The 25,546-nt window shown below is 42.0% G+C and overlaps 1 protein-coding gene across 1 annotated transcript; it reads left to right on the top strand.

The window, feature by feature from the left end:
* The first annotated feature begins 14,834 nt into the window (after positions 1 to 14,834).
* On the top strand, positions 14,835 to 22,274 carry LOC114686922 (retinol dehydrogenase 16-like). The gene is made up of 4 exons (XM_028861598.2): positions 14,835 to 15,307; positions 19,702 to 19,963; positions 21,190 to 21,353; positions 21,809 to 22,274. The coding sequence occupies exons 1-4, from the start codon at positions 14,995 to 14,997 to the stop codon at positions 22,024 to 22,026; spliced, it is 957 nt and encodes a 318-aa protein (XP_028717431.1). The 5' UTR covers positions 14,835 to 14,994; the 3' UTR covers positions 22,027 to 22,274.
* Positions 22,275 to 25,546: the final 3,272 nt, after the last annotated feature.

Raw genomic sequence — 25,546 nt, 5'->3', positions numbered from 1 at the left:
TTCATAGAAGACCTGGAGGTCTATACAGACAAGCCGTAATGAGGCGGTCATGTGGTTGGGTTTACAACCAATGAGAAGGCAGAACAGGAACACTATAAAAAGACAGACACACAGGAAGTAGCTCTAGTTCGGAGAGGTAGGACCACCACAGGAGGAAGGGTAAGGTTTTAGCTCTTAGCTCTGACCTCTTGGCTTTCTACTTTGCATTGGTTCTGTGTTTCTTACTTAATAAGACGGTTGGTTACATCTACATTAAAGCTACACATCAATGCTTTTACACAGCATTGTGTAAAATGCTTTTACAATACCAACCATAGAAGACCTGGAAGTCTCTACAGACAGACAGTGATGAGGCAGTCAGGTGGTTGGGTTTACAACCAATGAGAAGGCAGAACAGAGACTATATAAAGACAAACACACAGGAAGTAGGTCTCTTTCGGAGAGGTCTCTTGGCTAAAGAGGCTAGCTGCAGGATAAGGCTCTTAGCTCTGATCTCTTGGCTTTCTTCTTTGCATTGGTTCTGTGTTTCTTATTTAACAAGATGGTTGGTTACATCTACATTTGGTACCCAACATGACAAGAATCCATTAAAAACCGCTTGGCTTGGCAGCAGATCCGGTTTCCTGCAAGGGCAGCTGGCTCCCTAGCCCGGGCCCAGGTCTGCTTGGTCTCTGGCTGGACTAACTGTGAGCTACTTGCTTAAAGCCGGTGCTACAAACAACTCAGGCCTGCCCTGACGAACAGGGCCCCTGCCTGTAAAGGCAATGCATGTGGTCAGAGCTTAAGGAAGCCAGAGCCAAGCCTTGACTTGGCTCAAGAGGGAACACGTGGCTGGACTTAAGTTTTACCCAGCTACGCTTTCTTGTGTTCTCTCTCTCTCTCTCTCTCTCTCTCTAGATTCACACCTTGGACACTAGGTGGCTGTTTTGAAATTTCCTCGGATTTCTGCTGTTCTACACAGGCTTTGTGAGTCACTTAACATATCAGATATTTTAAAGGAAACTATTTAAAAGAGAAATTTTTCCACATTTAAAAAAAATGGGTTTTATGTGTACATTGGAAGAAAATTGGGCTTTGTTTAAAATTTTAGGCAGTTTGACAATGAAGCAACTATATGAGAAGATTAATGTTGATCGAATTATGCAGTTTATTACCATGCTTAGCCTCATTTTACTATTTAAAAAGACAGTCAATTTAAGTGCCAGGATAACAGTTTTAGAAAAACTTGTTAAACCTGTTAAAATGAATCATAGAGAAATTCAAATTCAGACTGAAGAAATTAACAGTGAAGTTGTTTCAAGATTGGATCATAAGGTTACAGAAAGAAAGCCTGTTTTCACACAGTCACCCTTAATTTATCCTGTAACCGTACAGCAGTTGCCTAATCAAATGACTACACAAAATATTTGGGCTCCAATTGAAATGTTGGATTTATGAAGGTTTAAGGAGGCAATAGTATCTTATGGCATGCATTCCCCATATGTAAAGCAAATGTTAAACTCTTGGTCAATATATAATAGGATTATACCACAGGACTGGCGGGAGCTAGCACAGGCTGTTCTCGAACCCAGTCAAAGGCTCCAGTGGTTAACTTGGTTCAAGGATGAGGTTGAAAACATAGAAAAACAATGGAGGAATAAAGGAATACAAGTTTGCCAAGATCAGCTTATTGGAGAAGGTCAATATGCTTCAGTACAAACACAATGTTTATATGATGTCCAAACCCTAATTCTATGTTGAACGGCAGCCTTGAATGCATGGGACAGAGTTGAGGAACCAGGAAAAAAAAGAGTCATTTACAAAGGTTATACAAGGCCCAAAAGAGTCTTTCACAGATTTTTTTTTTTTACAAAGACTGGCTTCAGCAGTAAAGAGAATGGTCCCAGATTCAGAAGCCAGTAAGATAATAATTGAATCTTTGGCTTTTGAGAATGCGAATGCAGCATGCAAAAGAATAATCAGGCTGTTAAAGGCAAGATCTGCAACTTTGGAAGATTGGATTAGAAAGACAGTTAATGTTGAGGCTCATGAGCATGATGATATGTGGGTAGGAGAAGCAATTTCAAAAGGTTTGAGGAATGTTAGATGTTTTGGATATGGAAAGCAAGGACATTTGAAAAGGAACTGTAAACAGGTCATTCATATAAACAATGTTTCTTTAAGGAACACTGGCAACAGAATGCCCCTTCCTTCTGGAATATGCAGAAGGTGTGGTAAGGGAAAACACTGGACCAACGAATGTATATCAACAAGGGACAGACAGAGTAATCCTTTGCCTCAGTCTTCAGGAAACTCCCAGAGGGGCCTCATACATGCCCCCATAGCAAATCCAGTTCAAACCTTTCCTGCAGCCATAGAGGAAACCCCTACTCAGAGCAATTAAATAACCAATTAACGATAAAAATAAATGGTGTTTTGTTGTCTGGTCTGGTAGACACAGGTGCGGACATTACCATAATTGCACCAGAATTTTGGCAACCAACTTGGCCTCTTCAGGAGGTAAACGTTCAACTGTTAGGAATTGGGACATTATCTCAGGTGAAACAGAGTGTAAGATGGCTTGAATGTATAGGTCCAGAAGGACAGAGATGAAAATTAAAACCATATGTGGCTAACATAGCTATGAACCTGTGGGGTCGAGACTTGTTCAACAATGGAATATTCAGATTAACATCCCTCCAAACTCAGAAACAAATCATAAACTAGCACATGTTTCTGAGAAAAATATTAGAAGGTATTATTCTGAGTGATCACTAGCCATCCATATTATACAAGAACAGGGCACAACAACTGATGATCTTCCAAAGACACCAACAGCTCTACCTTTAAAATGGTTAACAGACAAGCCTGTATGGGTTCAGCAATGGCCCTTAACAACAGAGAAACTCCAGGCTTTAGAAGAGCTGGTAGAAGAACAGTTAAATGCTCAGCATATTGAAGAATCAACCAGCCCATGGAATTCTCCTGTATTTGTTATTAAAAAGAAATCTGGTAAATGGAGAATGGTAACAGACTTAGAACAATTAACAAAATAATTCAGCCAATGGGCTCTCTACAATCTGGAATTCCTTTGCCTACTCTGTTACCAAAAGAATGGCCTCTCATAATTATTGATTTAAAAGACTGTTTCTTTTCAATACCCTTACAAGAAAAAGACAGAGAAAGATTTGCTTTCACAGTGCCTACTTATAATAATTCTCAACCGGTTAAAAGATTTCAATGGAGGTTCCTCCCACAGGGAATGTTGAATAGCCCAACTCTGTGGCAATATTTTGTACAGCAGCCATTGGAAGTGATATGTAAAAAATTTCCTAAATCTATAATTTATCATTATATGTATGATATTTTACTAGCTGATGCAAATGCAGATACTTTAGAAAGAATGTTTGAAGAAGGAAAGAAAATTTTGCCTTGCTGGGAATTACAAATTGCTCCTGAAAAAATACAAAGAGGAGATTCTATTAATTATTTAGGATATAAAATAGAGCTACAAAAAATTAGACCCCAAAAGGTGCAAATTAGGAGAGATAGACTACAGACTCTTAATGACTTTCAAAGATTATTTGGAGATATTTCTCATCTACGAACTATTGTTGGGGTAAAAAATGATGAACTGAATAATTTGTTCAAAACCTTAGAAGGTGACAAGGACTTAAATAGTCCAAGAGAATTATCACCTGAAGCTGAGAAAGAATTGGCCTTGGTAGAAAAGAAAGTACATGAAGGGCACGTGAATCATATTGATCCAAAGCTGGATTTCATTTTGGTTATTTTACCTTCTAGGCATTCTCCTACTGGAATATTAATGCAGAGGGAAGATATTATATTGGAATAGATATTTTTACCAAATAAAACAAATAAAAAAATCAAAAACTTATGTGGAAAAAATCTCTGACCTGATTTGGAAAGGAAAATTGAGACTTCGTCAATTAGCAGGAATAGACCCAGCAGAAATTGTCGTACCTTTAACTAAGGAGGACATTGAAAAATTATGGTCAGAAAGTGAACCTTGGCAAAGAGCTTGCAGTAATTATTTGGGAGAAATCAACAGCAAATATCCCAAAAGCGATAGAATTGATCTTATAAAGAGAGCTGATTGGATCTTGCCTCAAATTGTATGGGAAAAACCCATATCTGCAGTTTGTACATTTTATACAGATGCCAACAAAGAAGGAAAGGCAGGTTACAAATCAGAAAATTTAAGTAAAGTGGTTCAAAGTCCTTATAATTCAGTTCAAAAATCAGAATTGCATGCTATTCTGTTGGTATTAATGGATTTTTCAGAACCTCTCAACATAGTAACTGACTCTCAGTATGCTGAAAGTGTAGTATTACATATTGAGAGTGCAGAATTTATCCCTGATGCTTCAGAATTAACTTCACTATTTATTCAATTACAAGATACAATCAGGAAAAGGAGTCATCCTTTATATATAACTCACATTCGATCCCATACTGGTCTGCCAGACCCTCTAGCACAAGGCAATGATGAGATTGATAAATTATTGGTAGAAAATATGCTGGAGGCCTCAGAATTTCATAAAAAAACATCATGTCAATAGTAAAAGTTTAAAAAAGGATTTTTCCATAACCTGGCAACAAACCAAAGAAATAGTAAAGAAATGTCCTACTTGTTCCTTCTACAATCAAACACCATTACCAGCAGGATGTAACCCAAAGGGTACTCAGAGGAATGAAATCTGGCAGATGGATGTGTTTCACTATGCAGAATTTGGAAAATTGAAATATGTACACCACACCATCAATACTTATTCAGGATTTCAATGGACAACTGCTTTGAGTTCTGAAAAAGCTGATTCTGTAATCACTCATTTGCTAGAAGTTATGGCCATCATGGGTATACCTGCACAAATTAAAACTGACAATGCTCCATCATATGTCTCTGTTAAAATGAACCAGTTTTTTGCTTATTACAATATAAAGCATATTACAGGCATACCACATAATCCTACAGGTCAAGCAGTTATAGAAAGATCAAACAGAACTCTTAAAGGATATGCTAAATAAACAGAAAGGGGTAACAAATACCCCCAGCAATAGACTGCATAATGCTCTGTTAACTTTGAATTTTCTCAATTGTTGGGATCAGAATGGCTCTGACCCTCTAAGACTGCCCCCACATCCCCTGTTCTGAGTGCTCTGAGGTCAGTCTGTTCTGCCGATGTTTTGCTGTTTGGTATATCTCGTGGTTTGGCAGCTGTGGCTTCCTGGGGCATGCTGACCGTTCCTTGACCCTGGGTGTTTGATAAACAATTTTGTTTGTTTCCTCCTGAAAGGGTATATAAGATGGGGAAGAAAGAATAAAGCGGGTCCTGATGCTTGCAACTTGACTGGTGTGTGCTGTGTTCATCCCGACTTCCCTCGCCAGGTTTTGGGCCCAATTGCCGTACAGGCGCGGCACTCAATGCCAATGAGAAAGGAACAACAGCTGCAGAGAGACATTGGATAATAGAAAAAACTACAGAATTAAATCAGCCTATATACTTTAAGGATGTGCTGACCTCAGAATGGAAACCAGGGTATGTATTACATTGGGGATGAGGTTTTGCTTTTGTTTCTACAGGGGAAAATAAGCTGTGGGTACCATCAAAATTGATAAAGGTTCGATTTGGACAAGAGAAACATCTTAATTAGAGGAGGTGATAGTTCATCAACCAGCATGAACATCCAATTTAAACTAACTTGTACCAGTAACACATGCCTTTTCATTTAATCAGATAATAACTTGCCAAAAAGGAACATCCCCAAAATTAGTCTTGGGGAAAGTTTTTGTTTTTGTCTTTTAGGAGAATGAAGGTTAAGGAATCTGAAGAACACTGGACAAATGAGACAACTGAAGAAAAGGGACAAATCATCTATCCCTGGAAACAGAGTGAAATGGCGTATGGGTATATATTATCTAAAAAATTTTATGTCTTCCTAAATGTTTGTTTCTGCTTTTCTCTAAAGATTTAACACTATTGGTCTTCTAATAGTCCCAGTTCAATTAAAATTTAAAGCTGACTTTGGAGTTGGAGAATGGCTCTCTCCTTCTTTAAACTCAAGCATGTTGTTAAAAGGAAAATGCAAACTCCCTGTATCATGCCAGAATAAAAGGGCCATCTTCTGTTATGGGACAGGACAAAAGCCAAATTAATTAAGGGACTATTCTATTACTAATCTCAACTCTTTGATTCTATTCTGATTCTTTAAACTTTTCTTAAAGTATGAATTTTATATCAAAATTTACAAGATTAACATATATATATATAGATAGATAGATATACATTTTAAACTTTGTTAAGATATGGTCATATAGAGTACTAACTAATTCTAGAAAAAAGACTTCAATTAGCTACATATATATGTCTTTGTGTTTGAGTCTCTTATCAGTTTTCTGCAGGAAATCACGGCCAGGCCTAACATCAACTGAAGTCTCCAGGAAGAAGATGGGGCCCCACAACAACAACAATTCCATATGGACAATAATAATATCACTAAGCTGACAAACATCATCTACAGATCAGCTTTGAACTACAAGGTGCTCAGAGAAATTTTGAGATGACTAGCCAAGATGATCCAGTCTCAAAGATTACTTGAATAAGGACTTGAGATAAACCCTGAACTTTGGCATTATACACAGACTGGATAATGAAGGATATAGTTACCTTTCCTAGAATTTGACAATTAACCTAAAATTTTTCTTTCAAGATAAAGATAATTTTGCTCATACCCAGCAGGAAGCAATTTTAAGAATACGATGTCCACATTCCCAAAGAGGTGGTGTGGGGTGGGTGGTTTTTTGGTCCTTTTAATGGGTTTTGGGTCTGGGATAATTTTCATTGTTTAGGGGGGTTGGTTACCAGTTGTTGTCAAAGGTTAGGAAAAAAGCTAAGCAAAGGAGAATAGATTTAAGGTTCTTGTTTAAAAAAGAGAGAGAAAGAAAGAAAAAAGAAAAGAAAAGAAGAAAAAGACAATTACTAGTTTTAAATACTTTACATTGGATTGGATTGTTTTATATTGTATACAAATTATATATATTGAAATTGATATTGTTAGAAAATGCTATATGTATATTTCTAATTGTATTTATACTATTCATTTAACAATGCAATTTTCTGGTCCTTGAATGTTATTATTACCAACTATTAGGATATAAAGAAATGGAAGTCAGTAGTTAGACATTACAATAGAACTTGTAGTCATATTAGATATGTTTTAAAAATTGAGCAGATATATTTTAGACAGGTCATCTTCAAACCCTTCAGAGATCTACAGAATATGGCATTTAAAATGTTTTAATAACTTAGAAATTTTTTCTTTTTTGAGACATGTTGGCTCCTGGCAGTACCAATCTACTTCAGAGAAAATATAAGCATTGAAGAAACTGCATATGGAGTTAACTTTCATTGTGGCAAAAGTTAGCCACTGGACAACAAAGTATCCTCAAATCAACAGGACAAAATGGACAGACAGAACACGAAACAAAGGACTACTGATTCTTGCCAAAAACAAGTGTGTTTATGGCTTTATCAAAAGGCATCTTCTGAGGCCAGGACAATATGGCACCATCCCTGAAGTGGCCTTTGCAATCTGGAAAAGGTACAGGGCCCTTTTCTTTGAAGGCAGCTGAACAGGCAATGGGCCGATGGCTTCTGATGTGCAATGGAACAGCAGCTGAAACAGTTATTCTTGAGGAGTAACTAAGCTCATGCCTCTCAATAGTAGACTGGCATTTAATAGAGGGATGTGGAGAAGAACGGGATGCTGAGGTGAAGCTATATATACTCAGCCAAGAAGAATGGACAGCTGAATTCAAAAACCGTCAACAATTTCCAGAATTTAAAATCCTGAATCATGACATGACAGTAGTGGAATTCAGGTGTTTCTGCTACATGGACTGCTCTCACCCAATGTGAGGTTGAACTGTTGACCTTGTGTATATCCTACTTCACAAATGAGTCTGTCAGATACGCTAAGCCTATAGGCTGAAGATGATGCCCCAACACTGCAGAGAAACCTCAGGTGACTGTCCAGGCAGCTGGCTGTTTCTGTCAACTCACAAATTTTTTGCAAGTTGCTTGTGTGAACTTCCTGTTTTTATTTTTGTTAGCTAATATTATTTCCTTCTTGGGTCTCTGAGGGAGTTGAAGATTAGTTAGTTATAGTTGAAGGTTAGTTAGTTATAGTTGAAGATTAATTAGGATACAAAGTGAATCAGATACATTTTGGACTTACCAAAATAGGATAGATAGTGAGATTATTTTCTCTGAATTTGTCAAATACAAATGGATTAGACATTGTTTAGGTATTTATTACTTGTATATATTGTATATAGTTATTGTACTTTTGTATATAGTTTTTCTTTTGTTAGTTATAACCTTTTGCTTTTTTTCTTTTTATTAAAATAGAAAGGGGGAAATATGGTGGTATTTTATTTGTACTGAAATGTAATTTTATTTGTATGCTAATAAAGTTGCTTGGGGGTCAGAGCTAATAGCAAGCCATAGCAGAGCTGGGGGTTCGTAGCATACGCCTTTAATCCCAACACTTGGTAGGCAGAGCTAGGTAGATCTCTGTGTGGTCAAGGATACAGCCAGCATTGGAGACACACGCCTTTAATCTCAATACCAACCATAGAAGAGCTGGAGGTCTGTATAGACAGGCAGTGACGAGGCAGTCATGTGGTTGGGTTTACAACCAATGAGAAGGCAGAACAGAAAGACTATATAAAGACAAACAGACAGGAATTAGGTCCCTTTCGGAGAGGTCTCTTGGCTGAAGAGGCTAGCTGCAGCAGGCGGTAAGGCTCTTAGCTCTGATCTCTTGGCTTTCTTCTTTGCATTGGTTCTGTGTTTCTTATTTAATAAGATGGTTGGTTACATCTACACCCAGGTAAAATGATAATGATTTTAAAGACATAAAAAGATCATAGGAAACAGCTGAGGTTTGCAAATACATGGCAGGACTAGAGTTCCAAAAAGAGTCTGGTTGCAATGGTGAACCTTAGCAGATTTAAAAATTGCCAGTGTCAGATGATGATCACCGAAAGCACCAGCCATAATAAAATAGAGCAGACAGGCTATGTATGTGCTGCCAAAGGTAGGGTCAAAGAAATCATCCAAGCCTCTAAGTAAAAAAAAACCAAAAAGATTATAAATGAGTCCTAGATATTAAACTTAAAGATTGTTTGTACTCTGGAGCCTGGTTTTACTTTATGCCATGTTTTCTCCGCCTTAAAGTAAAAAAAAAAAAAAAAAGGTACTTTATTGTTATTACAAAAGACTTTAAGAGATCTTAACCTTTCAAAAACAGTTTTTATAAGTAAAAACCAATGACTTAAAAATGTTTCTCCTTACCCAAAGTACATTCAGGCTTAAGAATGTTGTCTAGCCTTCTTGTATTTGCTAAGTTTGTTAAACTTAAGTTATCTGGATAAGCTGATACATATATATGTCTTATATTGATATTTTTGTTTTGGTTTCTTTACTAAACCTGTATTTGATGCTAAAAGAGCTTCAACTTAAAAACATTATTTTTAATAGTCAGTCATGAGCAATCAAGTTTCTTTTTAATTGTAGTCAGGGTGAATAAGTACTGATGTAATATTACAGGGATAAGTTTACTCATTTACTCAGTTCCTTGCATATGTTTTCAGGGTTGAGCTTAAAACAAGTAATTAGAAACAAAGTTTGTCTATTCAGACATCTGGACAGCCCTCATACTACAGAGATCTGTAGAATATGGCATTTAAATGTTGATCTAAAAGTTTACTATATCAGACAGGCTTCCAGATCCTAGTAGTGACCCAAGGTCTCCGAAGAACATTACATATGAGGCACCACACCGTCTCTGCCTGAAATATGACAACGCTGACCACAGGGCAAGATGCCCCAGTGCAACGCCTGCTGCCGGGACCCAGCCCAGACTGTGGACAAGCAGTAGGACACTGGAATTGATTGCACCCTTTTGCCTGGTCAAGGTCAGTCTTCTGTGTTCCTATTCCACAGGAAAAATACTCTGCCTTATGGGCCTGATGGTGGAAGAAGCTTGATGCTGTTCTGAGGGTGCCTCCAATGCTATGGAGACCTGGGTAGGGATTGGTCCCTGTAATTTATAGGATTTGATGCTTCTTGGTCGGCACTCAGATATAGTTTATCCTTCTCAGATCTCTGACAGTACTGATGGCCAGGCTAGCTCTAACTATGTCAGCATGGCAGCATCAGACAACCAGATCCTTCTGCAAGACCATAACTAGCTTGTTAGCTCACTTTTAAGAAAATCTTCTAAAATATAAAAGTTTAAGTAAGTCATAAAGGTTCAGATATAAATCTAAAATGAGATATGTTTCAGATTACTCTCCTGTTCTATGGTTCAGAGCTTAACATTTAAGAGTCCTGATGAGCTGATAGAGCAATGACTACTTATTGTTCAGTCACAAGCTCAACATTTTAGATTTGTTTTAAATGTGATCTAAATATGTCTAAATGTAAACATAAAAGTGCTTCTCACCAGGCCAAAAATCTCTGTCCAATTTATACCTGGCTTTCTGGACAGAAGAAAAATGCTCAAATCTGTAGTTCTTGTTGGGACTCAAGGGTATAAGTCCACTTCTGCTGTTTTACAGATACCCATTACCTGCTTTGTCCACAATATAGATTTCAGTACAGATTGGTAATACTAATGTATTGAAAACTTTTATGTCATTTTGTAAGTAGGCCTCAAAGGATCAAAAGAGTCATAAAAACCTAGACCCACTTCACTGAGGTTGAAAGAACCCCAGATAAGTATTCCTAAAGATGGTATTTTTCCTCTCTCCTGGTCTTGGGACTACTGTTTTTCCCATTACTAAGGGTATGGACCTAAAAGTTCCAAAGAAGTTCATAAATTTTAACTTCTGTTCCTAGTTTAAATTTGTCTCAATAGATTTCTACTTGGCTAGCAGACACCTCCAAGTTTCAGTGGCTGACTCCACTGCTCCAGATGACTGTGGGCCCTGGACTTGCTAAAGGATAAACTGGACCAGCCCAGCTAACATGATTCTTCTCTGTCCCGATGGGGTCAGGCAGCTACATGCTACTGACAAATGCCCCCTGCCCAGTCTTTGACCAGCTTTTCAGCCTTTTGAGGGAGGGGCCTTGATAACGGCGCCCCAATGCCAGCTCGAAGCAGTTCCAGAAGAGAATGCATTGTCCCATATTCCTTGTTCAGAAAGAGCCGAAATGGTGGGTCAAAAGAAAACTCCCTGGCATAGAGACAAGATGGTTAATTAGACATGGACTATGCATGGCCATTACAAGACATGAGTTACTAAAATAGGCCATGAGTTACTAAATGTAATACCATAATTTTAAGATTAAAATTTGCCAAAAGAAAATGGGGGAATGAAAGACCCTAACCCTTCAGGCTCACACCCCTCAAGTCCCAGGAGAATAAGGAACTAAAAAGAAAACTAGTTCCAAGGGCAACCTGACTCAGCCATTACTCAACCTCCCCTGTGACAATGTAACAATGTAAAGATATTTCTGTTAAGAGATGTGCTCAACTGTGACTGGGATAGTTGCAGGTGTTCCAGGAAAGACCACTGTGACCTTTGTGTAAACTCCACTCCCACCCTGATACCCACCTTGAGGTTTACATAACTGTACGCCCTCTATGATCACTCTGTGATTGGACCATGATCTTGTGAAATGAAACTGTATGGGAATTGTAATCTTTTGGCTTTTGTGGGTTTTTCCTTTAAAAGCCCCCATGTGGCTGCAGTAAGATGACATTCTTGCTCTTAGGAGCAGAGTTTGCCCTTCTGTATAGAAGCTTCAATAAACTCCTCATGCTGTTGCATCAACTGGACTGGAGTCTGGGTTCTTGGGGTACCCACTTGAGACCCCCATGAGTTGTCCCAATGAGCATCCTAGGGAAGTCCTGACAGCTGTTGCTGGAGCAGGACAAGCAGAAGGACATCAAGGAGCAGAAGCAGGAAAGCCACAAACAAGGGGAAGGTGGAGAAATAGCAGAAGAAAGGGGAGCTGGAGCCAAAGCAGGACCAGCTAGAGGAGGAGGAGCAGAAGGAGAGGCCGGAAGATGATCGGGTCCTCCTAGGCCGTTTCTCAGTGGCTGTGATACAACACTGACCAAAAGCAACCTTATATGACTCATACTTCCAGGGCACAGTCCATGACTGAAGAAAGTCAGGGCAGGAACTCAAGGCTGGAGTCTAGAGGAAGGAGACTGAGACAGACACCATGAAAGACGCTTCTCACGGGTTTGCTCTCCATGGCAGGCTCAGCTGCTTTAAACACAACCCAAGGGTGGCACCACCCACTGTTTTGTCCTAAGGATTTTTACCTTTCTTTCATTCTATGTATCTTACTTTCCTCTGTGTCTGGTGTCTGGTGCCCCTGGCTTCCAGCCCCAGGAGTCTCACTCTCTTTCTTCCTCACTCTCTGCTCTCTCCTTCATTTCTTCTCTCCTCCTACTTATTGTGTCTGTCCACCAGCCCCACCCATCCCACTCCTGCCAAGTCATTGGTCTTTTAGCTTTTGACTAGATCAATCAGGTGCCTGAGGCAGGCAAGGTCAAAAAATGCAACACATTTTTACATAGTTAACAAATGCAGGAAAATATGTAACACATCTTTACATCATTAAACAAAAGACTCATAAACAAATGTAACACACCTTCACAGAGTTAAAGCAGTATTTTACAACATACACAAATGTAACACAACTTTGCCTAGATAAGTAATATTCCACAACATCTCTCCTCATATTTAGGATGGCCAAGTCAACTCAGTAGGAGGAAACGGGTCCCCAAGGCAGCAAAAAGAGTCAGAGAAAGCCCTTGATCCCACTGTTAGGAATCCCACAAGAAGACCAAGCTTTACCACGATAATATATGGAGAGGGCCTAGGTCAGACCCATGCAGACTCCCTGATTGTTGGTTCAGTCTCTATGAGCTCTTATGAACCCAGATTAGTTGATTTCATGGGTTTTCTTGTGGTTTCCTTGATCCCTCTGGCTCTACAATCCTTCCTCCCCATTTTTTGCAGGATTCTTTGAGGTCAGCCTGAGGTTTGGCTGTTGGACTCTGCATCTGCTCCTATCAGTCGCTGGATAGAGCCTCTCTGATGATGATTGTATTATGCTCTGCCCCTGTCTATGATTACAGCAGAATATCATTAAGAATCATTTCACTCACTTGGATTTTTGTTTGTTTGTTTGTTTCCCCAGTCCTGTGTGGTTCTGTCCTAGCTAGGTCTTTGGGCTACTGTAAAGAAAAAGTCAAAGGATTCCTCTTCTCAGATTATATGGTAGTATACATGAGCAACCCCCAAAATTCTTCCAGGGAACTCCTACCTGATAAACATCTTCAGGGAAGTGGCCAGATACAAGATTAACTCAAAAACAATAACAACAAACAAGTAACAAAAACATCAGGCCTCCAATATACAAATGATAAATGAGCTTAGAAAAAAATCAGGGAAATGACACCCTTCACAATGGCCAGGGAAAATATAAAATACCTTAGGGTAACTCTAACCAAGCAAGAGAAAGACCTGTATGGCAATCACTTTAAGCTTTTGAAGAAAGAAATTGGAGAAGATATCAGAAGATGGAAAGATCTCCCAAGCTCATGGATTGCTAGGGTTAACATAGTAAAAATGCCCATTTTACCAAGGGCAATCTACAGATTCAATGCAATCCTCATCAAAATTCCAACCCACTTCTTTTCATACCTGGAAAGAACAATACTCAACTTCATACAGAAAAGCAAACAACAGCAACAACAAAACAAAACAAAAACCAACGCCCCGCCCCCAATATCCCACAAGATAGCTAGAACAATCTATGCAAAAAAAGAACTTCTGGAGGAATCACCATCCCTGATTTCAAGCACTACTACAGAGATATAACCATAAATACTGCATGCTGTTGGCATAAAAACAGATAGACTGATCAATGGAATGGAATCAAAGACCCAACCATAAGTGCACACACCAATGGACACCTGGTGTTTGATAAAGAAACCAAAATATACAATGGGAAAAAGACAACAACGTCCTTCTGCATCCTTCTCTTCAACCCCCACAGAACAGCCCATTAAGTTCCCAGCTTTCAAGAGCCTTTCAGCTCAAATTCCAACATCCTTCCACAATCCTCACAGACAGTGATGTGTGCAGGGCCATCAGAGTGATGCCCCACCTCTGGTACCAAGACTGACCTGAGTCTGCCTTCCTGCTGTATGATGACACACTAAGCTGCTTAGAGAGAGGAAGTGTTTATCTGGCTTGGAGAGCAGGAACTCAGAGCAGAAACTTGGAGGAAAATGAAGCAGAGACCATGGAAGAATACATCTTTCTAGCTTGCTCTCCATGGGTGGTTCATCTGGCTTTCTCACACAACCCAGGACCACCTGCTCAGAGTGTCTCCACCCACAGAGGGCTGGCCCGTCTCACATCAATTAAAAGTCAAGAAAAAGACCCACAGATGTGTGCACGTTGTGTTGTAGGACTTGCTGACACAAGAGAGCAATAAGGCCCGTTTGATCCTTACACACTGGGCCAGAAAGTGGTGGATGACATGGGTAAGGCAAACATGGTTTCGTCTCTACTGGAAGGTGCCTGTTTTATTTTGATCTGCAATCAGAGAATTAGTTGGGCACAACTCTAGAGCCAGGAAGCAGATGCAAAGTTCCACACACTACTCTAGAGCTTGAGAGTAAGGCTTGTGGGAAATTATGGCATATATTTTGGCAGCAAAGAAAGAAAATGCCAAAGTCCATTATGTATCAGTTGAGCAAACAGGTGAAAGATCAGAGAAGTGAGGTATGAATAAATATCAAACAGGCAGAGGACAGGGAACAACGAGTGAACTCCCTGTTAGAAGACTCTGTTCCTCCGTGTTTTCTGGAATCTTCAGTGTCTACTTTGTCCTCTGTGAATAGAGGCTAGGCTCACTTTAGCACAGACTTTATGTGCCTGTCCTCTGCCAAGCCATGTGGCTCTACCTGGTGGTTCTCCTGGGCCTGTGGAAACTCCTGCGCTTGTTCAGGGAGAGGAAGGTGGTGAGCCATCTCCAAGACAAGCATGTCTTCATCACGGGCTGTGACTCTGGCTTTGGGAACCTGCTGGCCAGACAGCTGGACAGGAGAGGCATGAGGGTACTGGCTGCATGTCTCACAGAAAATGGAGCTGAGGAGCTGAGGAGCAAGACATCAGACAGGCTGGAGACGGTGATCCTCGATGTCACCAAGACAGAGAGTATTGTGGCAGCCACTCAGTGGGTGAAGGAGCGTGTTGGGAACAGAGGTACCATTGAGATTCCTGTGTGTGTCTTGGTTTTTGTCTCTGTGTGAAGGGAATGCCTGTGTAGCCCTGAAAAGATTCCCAATGGGGGTGGGGATGGAATTTTAATGTCTACAGACTCTTTCTCTCTCCAGCATGTCAGGACTTCCTCTTACTCCTACATTTGGTCCTTCAAGCTCTCTACTCTTGGTCAGCTGGTGTCCTGTGTCATTTCATGTCCACACTTCTGTCTGTCCTCTTCTGTCCCTGTATGCAGAAAGGCTGCACTGTTGGCTGCTGAGTGCCAGGTTAGAGACAGTGAGGAGGTTGGGGCCCTGGCTCTGTGTGAAGCTGGCTGGGCATGGGTCAGATGCATCTCCACTCTCAGTACTGGACCCTGGTCTCACCTTCCACCTGGGATCCTTTATGGGGAGCCAAGGCCACTGCCATGCTTAAGGCCAATACCCCACACTGGAGGAATGCCTTAGTTCAGTCAGATGTAGGAAGGGGATTCTCTCTCTCACACTCACACACACCAGCCTCTGTTCTTTCTTCTCTCTCCCTTCCTCTCTCTCTCCACTGTTTGTGTTAGTATGAAAAGCTTAAGTTATTTAAAACATTAAAAATGTGGTTGTTGTTCTAAATACTTGAGCATATCCAGCCACAGTTAACATACAATTTACTTTCCAGTGGATGAATACTAGTAACAGTTTTATCTGAACCAAACAATATACATGTGTTCTTTTCACTTTAAAAAAGTAAGCAATTTTACAACTTGAAATACATTTATTCAAATAATAATATTCAACGAATTAAAAGAAATTGACCCTTAACCAAGCCCCACCCTTTTCACCATGCCTGGGGATGGGTATTGGAATAGTTGGTGCTGTGGTGTTTATTTGTCTTGGATATTGAGGCAGGATGTTGGTATGGGGCCATGAACCATGTCCCTCCTCCTCAACCTCTTTGTACCAGGATTGCAGTCATGTGCGACCACGCTCAGCTTGTTTCTTATATTTATTGTCAAAACTCTTTTGGGGAAATTCTGCTCAATTCCCAAGTCTGCAAGCATCGTAATTTAGGATCATAGGAATAAAAGATCCCTTTTCATACTTTTATTAATTCTTCTCATGCAATATATTTTGATCAGGTCTTCTCTTTCTCAAACTACTCCCAGATTCTCCCCACGTCCTTACTCATCCAACTTCATGTACTTTTTGTCTTGCTCATGAAAATAAAAACAAGAACAAAATAAAAACTCAAAATGAAAATCAGTTGAAATAGACAACCACAGGACAAAAAAAAAATACAGAACAAAATATTATGAAGCACCGCCCTTAAAAAATTAATACTTGGAGATTGGTTTGTGTTAGCTGACTAAATCCTGTGTATGAGTCTCTAATGTCACTGCAGTTGAGAACACTTTTGCTCCCTTTGCCAGCAGGTGTCACTTACAGATTGCTTCTTGGTTAGAGGTGGGACCTTGTGTCCACTGCCCCTTCTCAGTGCTGGGTCACCGTCTAGAATCTGAGCAGGCCTTATGTGTGCCGCCAAAACCTCTGTGAGTTTATGTGTGCCTCATCCTGTTGTGTCCACAAGACAGTTAATTAAAGTCTTCCATCACCTCTGGCTCTAAAAATCTTCCCAATTCCTCATCTTCAAAGACCCCTGAGCCTTGAGGTGAAGGCTTTGATGAAGATTTCCTTTTAGGACTGAGTGCTCCAAAGTCTGTCACTCTCTACACATTGTCCAGTCATGTGACTCTGTGCTCATTCTCATCTATTGCAAGACCAGTGTCTTCTGATGAGTGTTGTGCAAGGCACTGGTCATGAGTGTAGTGATAATGTATTAAGACACATTTTACAGTATATTCCTTGAGCAAGATAATGTTCTTAGGTTTTCCCAAGGCCCATGACCTACCTGGTCTGATGTTTCTGACTCCTATGCAGAGTCAGGTATGGACTCCACCTCATAGAGTGGTTTTATTTTTTTGGGGGGGGGCTTTTAATTAATTAATTTCTTTCTTTCATTATATTTATTAATTTAATTATTTTTCTGTTATCAGCTTGATACAGTACAAATTCTTATCCTAATAGTGAAATGTTTCACTGAGGCTTGCCCAGTGATTGGGTAAAACCAAAACTTATTATAAGCCACAGTCATCCTAGGGTCCCCCCTCCTGTGTAGCCTCCCTGGTTCTGTGGGTTGCAGTCGGATTGTTCTTTGCTTTATATCTAGTATGCACTTATGAGTGAGTACACACCATGTTTGTCCTGCTGGGTTTGGGTTACCTTACTCAGGATGTTATTTTCTAGTTCCACCCATTTTCCTGCAAATTTCATGCTGTCATTGTTTTTCTCTGCTGAGTAGTACTCCATTGTGTGTATGTACCACATTTTTTTAATCCGTTCTTCAGTTGACGGGCATCTAGGTTGTTTCCAGGTTTGGGCTATTACGAATAGTGCTGTTATGAACGTAGTTGAGCATGTATCTTTGTGGCCTTCAAACTAATCAGAAAGTGCTAGTTACTCCAGGTCATTTGTGCCTCTACTGTGCAGTAGATCTTACAGGCAGATCACAGTTGTAGGTCACAGGGTTTGTAGCTGGGTGATCCTGGTGATTGCCTTTCCCTCTGGGAGTGTACAGAGTGTCTTCTGGCACCTTGATTGCTAATCAGTAGGGGTGAAGCTGTTGGTTGAGCACCTGCTCAACCTCTCCCTGCTCGATGACATAAGTAACTATCATCTTCTGAAATATGTCCTTACTATCAGGTTGTGGAGAACAATGAGTGGCCTTGGCAATAGCCTGTGATGAGGGTTGGGAGTGTGGCTCCATGGAGACCTTTTGACCAATGACTCAACGGGATGTAACCCATTACTGGCACTGGAGGTTATATTTGGTGGCATAAGATGTCAAGGATGGGGATCGTCTCCCCATCCTATGGCGACTCCATTTAAATTCTGCTCACATATGTGTGTATTTTAGGAAGCTTCTATAGAAGTAGATTTCTATGGCTTCTCAAAAGAAAAGACAAAAAAACTTGATAATAGAATATGGGTCTCCAGAGGGACAAGACATGCATTTGAGCCAAGGATCCATATGATTTACTGAGCTTTTTTTTTTTTTTTTTTTTTTTTTTTTTTTTGAATGAGCAAATGCCATGCTTAATGTCAATGAACCACTCTTCAATGCACTCTGCATAGAAATTGACACTGTGGTAATGGTGTTTAGTTGTAAACCTTCCTGAGTGGGTACTTGGGGATCCAAGACATAAAGACCAAAGGGGATGAGGAAGGGGAGCCTGTACATGAGGTTCCAGAAAGGGCACCATTTTCTGGGGTTCGGGGTGGAGCCTCAGGGCTGTTGGTGGTCAGCAAGCATTGTCTCCTCCCTCATCCTGTCCCTGGGTTTTGCAAGCATCTGAGGAGAACTGCTCAATATTGATGCTAGACCTCGCAAGACTGGCTTCATCAGAGCCATAAAAAGCAGTACTGCTTTTGAAAATCTCCCCAATCAAGGCCACATTTGTTTGGTTCTCAACCTACTTTCGCCTGGATATTAACTTTGTCTTTTCTTTCATTTCTACTTTGTATTTTCCCCTATTACCTCTCTCACTAATCCTTCCTCATAACTGTCTTCCTTTGCTATTTAAAAGACAAAGGCAGCAGTGTGTCTTAGTCAGTATTCTATTTCTGTGGAGCGACACCAGGACCATGGTAATTCTTATAAAGGAAAGCATTTAATTGGTTCTTGCTTATAATACAGAGGTTTAGTCCATTATCAGGATGGTGTGAGGCCTGGTGGCCCACAGGCAGACATGGTGCAGGAGAAGGAGCTGGGAGTTCCACATCCAGATCAGTTCTACATGTCTCCTTCCAGACAGCAGGAAGAGTGAGACTCTGGTCTGGCTTTGGCTTTTGAAACCCCATAGCCCAACCACCCCCAGTGACACACTTCCTCTATCAAGGCCACACCCCCTAATCCCTCTCAAGAAGTGCTGTTTCCCAAATGCATGTTTTCAAATCTAAGAGCCTCAGGGTCACATTTATATCCAAACCATCACAAGTGAAAGAATAAAATATCTTCAAGGATGAAAATAATCGGTAAAACACAATCATAGTTTCATGGTCTCCAGATAAACATGTCTTCACAACCCATTTTTATAACTAGCGAGTGACAGTGACTGCTTCCTGCTTCCCAGGCAGGGATCTGGGCCATGAAGACCTAAAGGAGGGAGGTGTCACTCTGTGAGCCTAGAGCCTCTGGGATGGGTCACCAGCCCTGGTGAGGTCATGCTGTTCCTCATTGCATCTACTCTCCAGTACACACATGTCTATGTGGTCTCACCTTGTTGAATGTGCATTTCACCATAACTATACCTGCGCTGTGTGACTCTCTCTTCTTCCCACTGTCCCCAGGACTCTGGGGCCTGGTCAACAACGCTGGCATATCCATCTCCTGGGGTCCCTGTGAGTGGCTGACCAAGCAGGACTATGCAAAGGTACTGGATGTGAACCTGTTGGGCATGATCGACGTGACCCTGAACATGCTGCCCTTAGTGAGGAAGGCAAGGGGCCGTGTGGTCAACGTCTCCAGCGTCATGGGCAGAATGTCTTTCTCTGGTGGTGGTCCTTACCCCATCTCCAAGTATGGTGTTGAGGCCTTCTCGGACTCCCTCAGGTATTGGACAGGGATGTGGGCACCTGAGGGAAGCATTGGCATTAGGTTTTATTTGATCATGGCCTTTAGAATCCCATCATGGAGAGGACTCTCTCTGGTTGGGGGCTGTCTCACCTTCTCCTTATTCAATCATCCATGGGAAGCACTTTTCCATGTTTCTAGCAGGGGGCAGGACAAGACCTGAGTGTAGTTCATCTTCTCCTGCCATGAAAGACTGAGGGCACTAGGGGACGTTACTGAGGTAGAATTGAGCGTTTGAGTATTTTGAGTGAAGAATTCAGACCCCTGAACTCTATGATGATAAACATGTTTTTGAGTGGGGCTGAACATCTCATTCAAATTGAGAGATAGATATCGGGTCCCTGTAGAGTCCACAATCAACACATTCCACCAAACAGAAATGTTTTGACCTGAACTAAAGACTATGGCAACTTAGAGAGTGAGAGAGGAGACTGAGAAGAACTGTGCTCTTCCCTTGGAGTGGCCATGGTGCAGTCAGCTGTGTGGACCATGGTAGTCCTCAGATTTGTCAGGGTCCTATAGCAGGATTGGGCTGCAGCTGAGTAAAGGTTGAACATAGAAACCTGGAACATGTATGTGTCAGTGGATCCTCCCTGGGGAAAGGACAGACCAGATATGGAAGGAGGATGGTCACTGGATGGGCTGAGGTAGACTTGTGGACAGACTGAGGGCACTGGACAGTATGTGTTTCATACTGTCAGCAGTAAAACACTTTAAAGGGATTGAAACATGGGAGTCACTGGGGCAGGTACATCCCTTCTGGAGGGAACAGGGAGGCTGAGAATGTGAGGAAGTGGCAGGCAGGGTCTTGCTCTCTAAGACACCTGCAGGAACAAAGAGAGAGATGTCCTGAGTGCTTCCTGGGACAGTGGGGTGGACTGAGACTTAGGAGTGAGGTGGAGGTGACTCGGGCAAGATGGTGACCCTTTGCATCTGCAGTTCATGGAGAGAGGTCTTAATGGTGTCATGGAACAGAAGGCCTAGTGTTAGACCAGTGAGCTACACACACCAAACTCTTAGTGTGACATTCCAAAGCACAGAGGCAATGTCCTCACCAGGAGTTTAATTCCCATCTGCTGCACAACCCAGATCCACAACGGTGACCTCTCCTCACCACAGGCTCCTGTTGGCACGTCACTGAACCCTTATGGTGACATCTTTTACAGATAATCATCTGACCTTTGTGATGTCTGTCTGTCTTGCAGGAGGGAGCTCTCCTATTTTGGGGTGAAGGTGGCTATTATAGAGCCTGGTTCCTTCAAAACTGATATAACCAATAGTGACAGGTTATCATCAAATATGAAGATGATGTGGGACCAGGCCAGCTCAGAAGTCAAAGAGATCTATGGCGAGAACTTCCTGGCATCAAGTAAGTAGCTGTGAGGACCCAACAGATTTTGATCCTGAATCCTAAGTCTCCTGTTCATTTTGCCAGTACTAACCCATTGCTCTTACTCTTCAAAGAAATTAGACCCATTTTCTTGTTGTGAGTGTGTATATTCTCAGAAAAAGAATCTTGACAGTCAGAACATGGCTCTCCTGTTCATCTGCACCTTTCATCACCATGAAGCTGTGAGTGAGGTCAGGGACAGGAGGAGGAGGAATTAGACAGTACTTTCCATGAGCTGACTCAGAAACCAGTGGTGAATGTGCACAGTTCTTCCTTGAAGCTGGGTTCTGGTCCCCCTGAGGACCTGGGACAGGACAGTGTTAGCATGGCATCTGATGTAGGATCATGGGGTCAAGAGAAACTTTCCTCTAACTTGGACTAGAGCAGGAGAGGTGTAGGTGAACAGCAGCTGAATTACTTCTCGCTCTGCACAGATCTCTCAATGCTAAAGTCATTGGACCAAAATTGTAATGAGGACCTCTCCTTGGTGACGGACTGCGTGGAGCACGCGCTGACTTCCTGTCACCCTCGCACTCGATACTCAGCTGGTTGGGATGCCAAGCTCTTCTACCTCCCTGTGAGCTACCTGCCCACCTTTCTTGTGGATGCCATGGTCTACTGGATCTTCGTGAAGCCTGACAAAGCTCTGTGAAGCCTACATCTGTTTTTGTAGCTGGGGGTATGTGAGTGTAGTGTGAGGGAGCAGATCCTCAGGAGAAGGAAGATTCCTGGGATCAGGACAAACTTGTCATTGGGAAGAACATCCATAGGGGCCTGACTGTCCTTCAGTCTGTATGAATACAGTGGACATAGAGCCACAGGGGAAACTACTATGTTTAAACAAAGGTCGCCATTATGGGTGAAAATACAAACTGATCTTCCATGTCTCAGGGTCATCCATTTTACTTACCTTATTTTTAAGGATTTGTTTCTTATTTATCTGTATGCATGTGTGTGTGTGTAAACCCTGAGTGTGGGAGTATTGATGAAATTATTAAGGCCACTCCACGTAGTTAAAAGGAAGATTTATTTAGTGGGTAACTTACAAATGAAGGGATAGATAGGTCACGGGCTCTGGGAAAGGTGTATCTCTGTCCAGCGGTGTTCTCTGGAGCTCTGCTCAGACAACCTCCACTGTCCAGGGTCCAAGGACAGAGAGTGAGCTGGCCAATCCTGATCTCGGGTCTCCAGGGTCCTCCCTTGGACCCGACTTGTAGGCGTGACAGTTGTCGAAGCCTCAATGGGGGTTGGAACTTCCAGATTAAAGCTGGAATGGCTACCCACTACACAGGAGTACCTGTCCGGTGCACCATGTAGCATGATTTGGTTGAAGAAAGAAAGCACTCCAAGATGAAATTTTAAGGCCTATGTGGCTGCAGGAAGGTCTAGGTTCTCTGATGGACTAAACCCCAAACAGCTGTACTAAGACATATTTAATGATAGTTACATAAAGTATTACCCTATACCAAGATCTCTAATCTAATTTACATGTCTTACTAAAAAGAACATTACATTCCCCCATGACTTTAAACTTTTATTATGTATCATTTGCAATACACAATAATACAAGAGCCTCAGGTGTGCCTGAGAAGTCCTGTGATCAAAGCCATGGGATGGCTGCAATGCCCCTTCAGTAAAAAATCCTACAAACATTAAAAAAAACACTTATTTTCACAAGGGTTCTTCAAGGTTAAAGTACTTCTAGAATACAGCTGTTCATTCTAATGTCTACCCCAGATACAGTGACTCTGCTAAATTCCTACAAGTACCCATAGAGTCCATATTATTGTGTCCCCTGCAACCGGAGTTACAGGCAGTCAGGAGATGCCTAACTGTGGACTGGGAACAAAATTTGGGTCCTCTAGATGAGAAGCTAGTGGTGTATCAGGTGTCCCTATGTCTAAACTGTTCATATTTGTAGTTAATCTTTAGGTCATTTGAATCTGGGACTCACCATGTCACACAGGTACATCATGACCTTCTGAATGTCTCCCTTTGCTACAGCACATCTGGCTTAGGTCTGAAACCCAAAGGGGCTTTGAGGGTCAGTGAGGGAATGTAGAAAGGACAGACACACAGACACATGTACAGAAAACTGGCTTCCGGTGGCCTGTGTGTGCTCTGATGGAGCCTCAGCTACTTCCTCTGCAACCTGCACCCTGAGCATGTTTATTGTGAACAGCAAAGGGGAAGGGGCTGGCTAGTCTCTGCAGGAGGACTGAAGGTCTCAGGCTGGAACCTCCAGGAAGCTGCAGTTGCTTGTTATTGCTCACACTGATCCATCATCCATAAACACCTGAATGCGGACCAGCGGAAGAAACTTTGCCACTTCTGAGCCTGACCCATAAATGGAAAGGTTTTGCCAATTTGCCTTGGGTCTGAGGCCTTGTTCCTTGTCATGGTGGTGCCCGGGTCAACAGTACACACTCACTCAGAACCCACTCAGGGTTTCCTGTTCCTCTTTATTGCTTCAGCATCTCCAGTGCTGGGATTATGAAGGTGTGCCACCAAGCCATGCTGTTATTTTTGTTTGATTGACACATACAAACACTAGCATTACAAATGATAATAAAATAGCAATTCATCATAAAACTCAGGGCATCAGAACAGTGAAGGAACAGGATGTCTAATCTACAAAAGGCTAAGAGTCTCCAAATGCTCCTGTGTGGTTCATTCAGGTCAGCTCATGTTCTCCCCGGAAAGACAGCAAGATAGTGCATGGTGGGTCACGCCTGCAATGTTAGCATTCTCCAAAGTTGAACCAGGAGGATGATTGTGAGTGGAAGACCAGCCTGATTCTAAAGCCTCCTGGATTTGCCCCCTTTGTACACCCACATAAACACAGACACACAGACACACACACACACACATTTTAGAAAAATCAGTAGCATTTCTCCACTTTGTAGACTGTGAGGAACCTGATCAGGATGGATGGACCCATCTCAGAAACTCTCTCCAGAGCACAGACAAGCATGAGAGAACAAGTTTCTGTCCCTCACGCGGGGCTCCATAGGGGAAGGGCCAGCACCAAGGACAGACCTATGGCCTGCAAAGAGGAGCACCATGTGACTTGAACACAGTGTAATTGGAAGGAAGTATCCACAATGTGGTCCAAGTCCAAGTGCCGCACCCTGGGAGGAGGCCACTTTCTTCCTCCTTCCAGATTTCTTTGTTGAGTGAAGACAGGAGTCTACTCAGCGGGACCTGTGAGGGACCCTTCAGATCCCACCAAAGCTGTCTCATTAATTCCCTTTGCTGAGAAACACACTATATATACCTCAAATTCATGTCTTACTCATTCCCTGCATGCGGACTATACTTTATAAACCCCCAAATCATTTCTCCAACCCTAGATCCTCAGCCATTAGAATACGATATTCCTTCATTTCTAAGTCCCCAGTAAAGACTGAACAAGGGCTGCATGTGGGCAGGACTGGAAAAGGCTTCCACAGTGGCCTGTTCCCCACCCTTTGCATCACCGATTCTAGACTCCATCCCTCCCCTCCCTGCATGCAGAAGAAAGAGTGGGGTGGGTGGGGATGCCTGGCCTTCACTGGAGAAGTGCTTCTCACCTGGCTGAGCTACACTCCTCTGGAGTCTTGATCCCAGCAGATGGTTCAGCTCAGATTCTGCCTCAGCACTGCAGCCCAGAGATCAGACAGCTGGAGTGTTGAGACCCTCACAAGTTCAGCCCTGGAATGGGACAAGGAGCCCCCTACCCAGGACACTGAAGAGGACCACTGGGCACTGTCAGTTGTCTGTGCAGGAATCACAGTGGAGGGATGGATGGGCTGGGGGAAGCTCCACAGGACAGGGAGGTGTCTCTGAGGATTTCTCTTCAGCCCTGTGACTCCAGATGACGGAGTCACACCCAGACTCCTATTCTCACTGACTTTATCTGGAAATCCAGGGACTGATCTGGATCCTGCTGTGTTCTAGAAGCCCTTGTCAACAACAGGAGTGTGTGTTGCTGTCAGGGTGAGTAAGAAGGGTCAGCAGGTGTGAGGAGTGGATTTCAACACGAATAGAAGGTGCTAGGGAATTCACAGTTGAAGGGACATGTGTTCACTGGGGGGAAATGCACCTTCAGGCTCCCTTTGTTAAGGAAGTCCCAGTGTTCACTTTTTTTTTTCATTTCAAACTTTGTTGTATGGTTATATAAATATTAGCAG

The sequence above is a fragment of the Peromyscus leucopus genome, chromosome 18 (genome assembly GCF_004664715.2).
Source record: "Peromyscus leucopus breed LL Stock chromosome 18, UCI_PerLeu_2.1, whole genome shotgun sequence".
Classification (NCBI taxonomy): Eukaryota; Metazoa; Chordata; class Mammalia; order Rodentia; family Cricetidae; genus Peromyscus; species Peromyscus leucopus.
Note: the sequence above shows the minus strand (reverse complement) of the source record. Positions and strands in the feature narration are given on the sequence as shown.